Source organism: Cyclopterus lumpus, chromosome 13 (assembly GCF_009769545.1).
Source record: "Cyclopterus lumpus isolate fCycLum1 chromosome 13, fCycLum1.pri, whole genome shotgun sequence".
Taxonomy (NCBI): domain Eukaryota; kingdom Metazoa; phylum Chordata; class Actinopteri; order Perciformes; family Cyclopteridae; genus Cyclopterus; species Cyclopterus lumpus.
In genome coordinates this window covers 19,551,996-19,559,655 of record NC_046978.1, presented here as the reverse complement: position 1 = coordinate 19,559,655, position 7,660 = coordinate 19,551,996, and the positions used below count along the sequence as shown (strand labels likewise).

The 7,660-nt window shown below is 45.2% G+C and overlaps 1 protein-coding gene across 1 annotated transcript in view; it reads right to left on the bottom strand.

Moving 5' to 3' along the window:
* Positions 1-2,987: 2,987 nt before the first annotated feature.
* LOC117741171 (A disintegrin and metalloproteinase with thrombospondin motifs 8-like) overlaps positions 2,988-7,660 on the bottom strand; it is an 18,957-nt gene continuing 14,284 nt past the window's right edge. Inside the window, exons 6-9 of the mRNA XM_034547999.1 lie at positions 5,796-5,982; positions 4,425-4,597; positions 3,889-4,064; positions 2,988-3,732 (exon numbers count right to left, since the gene is read on the bottom strand). Coding sequence (XP_034403890.1) covers positions 2,988-3,732; positions 3,889-4,064; positions 4,425-4,597; positions 5,796-5,982 — 1,281 coding nt within the window. The remainder of the gene's footprint in view (positions 3,733-3,888; positions 4,065-4,424; positions 4,598-5,795; positions 5,983-7,660) is intronic.

Genomic DNA, 7,660 nt, shown 5'->3' with positions numbered 1-7,660 from the left:
TCTGATTATAACATGCACAACTCTTGTTAATGACTTTCTTTTCTTCATATTAACATCTTTATGCACTTTTTAGTCTTGTATTTATTCTTTCTTGTTGTATTTAACTTTTTCTATTTTAGTTTATTTATTTATTTCCCTTTCTCTTTTTGTGTTCTATTTTGCGATGGCGTCAGTATTATTTCTTTTAACTTAATAATCGTTATTGTATTTTTAGTATATGTTTTTATTCTTTAGTCTATTTTTCTGTTGTCATCTTAGTGAAACTCCGGCCCACGAACTTCTCTTTATCATTACATTATCAGATACTTAGTTTTTTTTTTTTACATGTTCTGAATTTTGTAAAATATATATTACATCTCCCTCACGTTGGAACACTTGAACATGTGTTTTTAAAATGTTCTTCTAACCTGTTTTGGCCTTGATCTTCTGTAATTTAGTAATTTTGCTATTGAAATATTAAATTCTTGCTTCTCATTTATTCTTTTTATTAATTTGAAGATGTCATGTATTGTTTCCCACCTTTAATAAAGCAAAACAAAACTTTAGGACAACAATGGAAAGAGAAACGTTGCTTGCACAAACCAAACCATATTTCATAGATGCTGCTACGGTATTACGGCCCTATTGAAATGTATATCCCATAATGGTTTTCAAATCTAGTCGTCTGAGAATAAAACCCGACTGACGTTAATAATATGATCTTTTTAAGTCACTGCCACTGTGTATGCTTTTATTATATTCTCTCCATTGTCTTGTTATTAACGTGGGAGGAGTTCACTGAACATCTTCAGTTTATGAAACCAGCAGTAAAAATCTGCCTCAAAGAACTCCGGAAACCACGGAAGACGGAACATTTGTTAATAATAAAAATGTAATAAAAAGTATGGAAGTACTCACCAGAAGGAAACAGCAGAAAAGAGACCCACAAATTGACATAACTGTGTTTATTTGACTATTTTTATAGGCAAAAATCACAAAGACAGCAGCATCTGCCATGTTATTTACACGTCCAACGTAAAAAAATATTACAAAAATAAATAGCTTAAAAAGGAAGCTGTAATAATAAAATAGCATGGTCCTTCACTGAAGGGATATCGGCCCGACGCTCTTTTGTTCCATAACGTTAATAATCGTGTAAATTAACAACAGAAATGAAGAAATCAAAATGTACAATACAAGAGTCTGAAAACAACTTATTTTTTCTATTTCTTTTTGCAAATGATGCGTTAACAAAATAAAAGTCTGTAAACTAATAAAAAATAATGTTATTTTTTTTTCATATACAATAATGTATGTATATCACTTAACTTAGAAAGAACACAAACATCTGAGGCGTCATAACTGCATTATAATGCATCTGAAAAACCTCAAATTAAACTGCAGGGGTCATTATCATTATCATCTAATTCATTCTATCAATGTCTATAAATAATATAGGTCCAGCTCGGCATTGAAGCAATCTGTTACGGCGTATAGGCTATAACTGGATTATTTTCAATTAAATCCAAATTATTGTCAGAATATTGCTAAAATTTAAGACGAAATGTATTTTTTCAACTGTTTGTACATGTGTAGAAATAAAAAACGTTTCCCATAAATCTGCTGGATCAATGAGAGGTATATGTAGGCGTGCCGGGGTCGGACAGCAGGTTCCACGTCGAAAGACCATCCTGCAGATTATTATTGCCACACTTCACCCAAAGAGATAGTTTCTGTTTAAAGTGTGACTGGAAAACAGACACACAGCACCTTCATCTATACATCTGTACATAAAGCATCACATGCGCATCCTGAGGTAGATCTACACGGTTTCAGATCTCAATAGTGGTCGACAAGAAAAGATGACAAAACAATATTCAGGCGAATGCCCCCGACGTGACCTCGACGTGACCTCGACGTGACCTTGACGTGACCTTGAAGTAACCTCGACGTGACCTTGAAGTGACCTCGACGTGACCTTGAAGTGACCTCGATGTGACCTCGACGTGACCTTGAAGTAACCTCGACGTGACCTTGAAGTAACCTCGACGTGACCTTGAAGTGACCTCGATGTGACCTCGACGTGACCTCGAAGTGACCTCGAAGTGACCTCGGCGTGACCTCGACGTGACCTTGAAGTGACCTCGACGTGACCTCGACGTGACCTTGAAGTGACCTTGAAGTGACCTCGACGTAACCTCGAAGTGACCTCGATGTGACCTCGACGTGACCTCGACGTGACCTCGAAGTGACCTCGACGTGACCTCGACGTGACCTCGAAGTGACCTCGATGTGACCTCGACGTGACCTCGACGTGACCTCGACGTGACCTCGATGTGACCTCGACGTGACCTCGACGTGACCTCAACGTGACCTCAACGTGACCTCGAAGTGACCTCGAAGTGACCTCGATGTGACCTCGACGTGACCTCGAAGTGACCTCGATGTGACCTCGACGTGACCTCAACGTGACCTCGACGTGATCTCGACGACACCGGCTGGTAATGCGGACAGAGTGTGAGGCGACGACGCACGGGCACGCACACCCGTCTATGGAGTCAGTGTGTGTCTTTAAGTTCATTTAGGGTATGTGTGTGTCTCTTTGTGGTTGTTATGTGTCTCTTTGTGTTTATGTGTCCCTTTGTGGTTGTTTATTGTCTCTTTGTGGTTGTTATGTATTTTTGTGGTTGTTAACTGTCTTTTTGGGGTTATGTGTCCCTTTGTAGTCGTTCTGTGTCTCTTTGTGGTTGTTACGTGTCTCTTTGTAGTCCTTCTGTGTCTCTTTGTGGTTGTTACGTGTCCCTTTGTAGTCGTTCTGTGTCTCTTTGTGGTTTTTTATTGTCTCTTTGTGGTTGTTAACTGTCTCTTTGTAGTCCTTCTGTGTCTCTTTGTGGTTTTTTATTGTCTCTTTGTGGTTGTTAACTGTCTTTTTGGGGTTATGTGTATCTTCGTAGCCCAGTGAGCCCGTTCAGTAATCCATCCATCGGTTGGTGAGTGGAACGTCCTCCTCACAAGCACTCTTGGTGGAGACATTCTACGGAGACTGGCGCCGGGACTTTGTTGGCATCGCACTTCTCCGGTTCAACGGTCTTCCCGGTGTAGTCGGTGCAGAAGACGGTGCGGCGGCGCTCCCCCTGACCACAAGTTCGCGAGCAGGCGGACCACGGCCCCATCTGCCACATGGGGCACGGCGCATCGCCGCAGGGCCGGATGTCCACGGGCTTCAGGTCTCGGTCACACCGGCCGGACAGGAAGCCCGCGCTGTCTCGGCATTCGACGTTCCTCCTGGACCACCCAGAGCCGCAGCTCTTGGAGCACTGGGACCACTCCCCCAGCGCCCAGTCGGGCCCGCCGAACGGCTGGATCATGTGCGAGGACGCCGACGAGCCCTTCCTGTCCTTGGACTTGATGAAGGTCACGTCCCTGGGGAGGAAGAAGGTGTATTTGACCTTGGGAGGGTTGGCGTCCCCGGCGGTGGCGAGCAGCTGGATGGTGATGACCTCCCTCAGCTGCCTGAAGCTCTGGATCCTCTCCAGCGTGGTGGAGGAGCCGCTGTACTTCAGCACGGCGCCCATCACCGGGATGTCCTGCTCCACCGTGGACACGGAGAAGTTTCCGTTGAGGATGTAGCCGCCGCTGCCTCGCTTGACGGCCAGGTAGTTCCCGTCATGTTTGATCCCCCTGTGGCTCCGCTGTTTGACGTCGACGTTCGTGGCGCCGACGGGGATTGTGACAATGTCGCTGTATCCATAACTGGGATAGAAAAGATCATTTTGTTTCCTCACTTTAAAGATATAGTTCAACAACATGGGTCATCATTGCTTTCTTCTAGGGAGCCGAATCCACACCCAAAGCTCACAAGCTCATTTCCATATGCTGTGGATGTTTATTTCTCTATCTTTGACTCACGTTGCTTTGTTGTAAGAGCCCGTGATCTTCCTGCAGGTGAGCCCACTTCCTCCACACACGCCACACTTGTCCACCCTCTTGCTGGAGCCGATGGCCTGGTCGCAGCCGGCCTTCACACACTGGCCCTGGACGCACACCGACGTGGTGTCGGGCCCACAGGTCGTCCCGTCAGTCACCTGCAGGGGGGCAACAAGCAGCTGGTGTTGAGTCCTTCATCAAGAAGGGTTAGGGGTTAGGGTTAGGAACCCAGGGCAGGGGGGGCAACAAGCAGCTGTGTTGAGTCCTTCATCAGGAGGGTTAGGGTTAGGGGTTAGGGTTAGGAACCCAGGGCCGGGGGGCAACAAGAAGCTGTGTTGAGTCCTTCATCAGGAGGGTTAGGGTTAGGGGTTAGGGTTAGGAACCCAGGGCAGGGGGGCAACAAACAGCTGGTGTTGAGTGTCTATATTTTAGAAATAATATTCCCTTTGATTGGAAAGCACCAGATCAACTTTGGGGACATTGCACATAAAGGCTGCGTTATGAGCTGTGGCTGTTACCTTGGATTCGAACACCTTGAACTCGCTGCTGCCTCTGGCCCGGCAGAACAGCTTGCAGCGGTCTCTGGGCGACACGCCGGCGTACTTTGGGATCCACTGCTTCATGTTCCGCTGGAGGTCCAGGTAGCTGAGGCTGTTGTACTTCTCACACTGCTCCTCCCTGAAGCTCTTTCCTGGGGCAGCAAGGGGGCAGGAGAGGTTAGGGTGCAAAGGTCAACTCTTGAAAAGGTCATCATCCCGCGTGAAGCTGCGCTACCAGAATGTTATTATTATAAAAATAGTCCGACAGTCAAATGTGTTGAAAATGTATGTTCAAATAATAATATTAAAATGTCTTCAATATTACATTTCAATGCAAAAACACCAAACATTAGTGTCCCACCAGAGATTTTAGTGATTCTATATTATATATATTCAGAGGGTTTATTTTGTTAGATAATCATACAATATTCGCAGTAAAATGAAGCTAAATGACAAAAGATCCTGTGAGTCATTAAAAAAACATCATCGTGCTGTATTGAAGAAGACTTGAAACTAGAGATTGAGACCAAAAACTAATGTTTACAATGTTTACTGAGGGAATACATCAAGAGAAGTAGAGTCATTTATATAGACTTCTATACAACCAGAGGAGTCGCCCCCTGGTGGTCAGGAGAGAGAATGCAGCTTCAACACATGAAGTATAGACTTCTATACAACCAGAGGAGTCGCCCCCTGGTGGTCAGGAGAGAGAATGCAGCTTTAACACATGAAGCATAGACTTCTATACAACCAGAGGAGTCGCCCCCTGGTGGTCAGGAGAGAGAATGCAGCTTTAACACATGAAGCATAGACTTCTATACAACCAGAGGAGTCGCCCCCTGGTGGTCAGGAGAGAGAATGCAGTTTTAACACATGAAGCATAGACTTCTATACAACCAGCGGAGTCGCCCCCTGGTGGTCAGGAGAGAGAATGCAGCTTTAACACATGAAGCATAGACTTCTATACAACCAGAGGAGTCGCCCCCTGGTGGCCAGGAGAGAGAATGCAGCTTTAACACATGAAGCATAGACTTCTATACAACCAGAGGAGTCGCCCCCTGGTGGTCAGGAGAGAGAATGCAGCTTTAACACATGAAGCATAGACTTCTATACAACCAGAGGAGTCGCCCCCTGGTGGCCAGGAGAGAGAATGCAGCTTTAACACATGAAGCATAGACTTCTATACAACCAGAGGAGTCGCCCCCTGGTGGCCAGGAGAGAGAATGCAGCTTTAACACATGAAGCATAGACTTCTATACAACCAGAGGAGTCGCCCCCTGGTGGTCAGGAGAGAGAATGCAGCTTTAACACATGAAGCCTTCACTCTGCATAATTCTGGTTAATTCTCACCGTCGTTGTCTTCACATGGCTGCGTGTTGCAGGACTGGTACTGGACCCGCTGTCCCTCGCAGTACCTCCCTCCGTTCAGAGGCCCGGGGTCAGTGCACTCCCTGTAGGAGAACTCCACCCCGCCTCCACATGTTCTGGAGCACCGCTGCCACGGCCCCCACGAGCTCCAACCGCCGTCCACAGCCACCTGCGGTAAAGAGTGGTCGGTTAGCGCTCAGTGCCAAAGGAAACCTCGGCTGTGCAGCTGGAACCCACAGTCTGGTCTGCTGGGCTGAGGCCGCACACGGCGCCGGCTGTGTTGAAGTTCGGCACGCGGCCGCCGTCTGCCCCGAGCCCACATGTGTCACCACGCTGCAGCTCTGTGAGGCACAATGTGTGTGTGTGTGTGTGTGTGTGCGTGTGTGTGTGTGTGTGTGCGTATGTGTGTGTGTGTGTGCGTATGTGTGTGTGTGTCTGTGTGTGCATGTGTGTGCGTGTGTGTGTCTGTGTGTCTGTGTGTGCGTGTGTGCGTGTCTGTGCGTATGTGTGCGTGTGTGTGTGTGTGTGTGTGTGCGTGTCTGTGTGTGCATGTGTGTGCGTGTGTGTGTCTGTGTGTCTGTGTGTGCGTGTGTGTGCGTGTCTGTGCGTATGTGTGCGTGTGTGCGCGTGTCTGTGCGTGTGTGTGCGTGTGCGTGTGTGTGCGTGTGTGTGTCTGTGTGTGCGTGTGTGTGCGTGTGTGTGTCTGTGTGTGCATGTGTGTGTCTGTGTGTGCGTGTGTGTGTGTGTCTGTGCGTATGTGTGCGTATGTGTGTGTGTGTGTGCGTATGTGTGTGTGAGTGTGTATGTGTGTGCATGTGTGTGTCTGTGTGTGCGTGTGTGTGTGTGCGACCTTTCAAGAGGTTTTATGGGTTTGGATCAGCTCTCAGCCCGACAGCCAACACGTCTGGGTTCATAAACAGATGTGTGATCATAACACGAGGAGAAGATATTAAGACTCCATTAAGAACCGGGGTTACTGCTGTAATACTACTACTATACTACTACTACTACTACTACTACCATACTACTACTACTACTACTACTACTACTACTACTATACTACTACTACTACTACTACTATACTACTACCACTACTATACTACTACCATACTACTACTACTACTACTACTACCACTACTACTACTATACTATTACCATACTACTACTACTACCACTACTACTACTACTACTATACTACTACTACTATACTACTACCATACTACTACTACTACTACGACTACTACTACTATACTACTACCATACTACTACTACTATACTACTACTACTACTACTACTACTATATTACTACCATACGACTACTACTACCACTACTACTACTACTACTACTATACTACTACCATACTACTACTACTACTACTACTACCATACTACTACTACTACTACTGATTCTACTACTATACTACTACTACTACTACTACTGACTATACTACTATACTACTACTACTACTACTACTACTACTGACTCTACTACTATACTACTACTACTACTATACTACTACTATACTACTACTACTACTATACCACTACTATACTACTACTATACTACTACTATACTACTACTATACTACTACTATACTACTACTATACTACTACTACTACTATACCACTACTATACTACTACTATACTACTACTATACTACTACTATACTACTATACTACTGTACTACTACTATACTACTACTATACTACTATACCACTACTATACCACTACTATACTACTACTATACTACTACTATACTACTATACTACTACTATACTACTATACTACTGTACTACTATACTACTACTATACTACTACTATACTACTATACTACTACTACTATTAC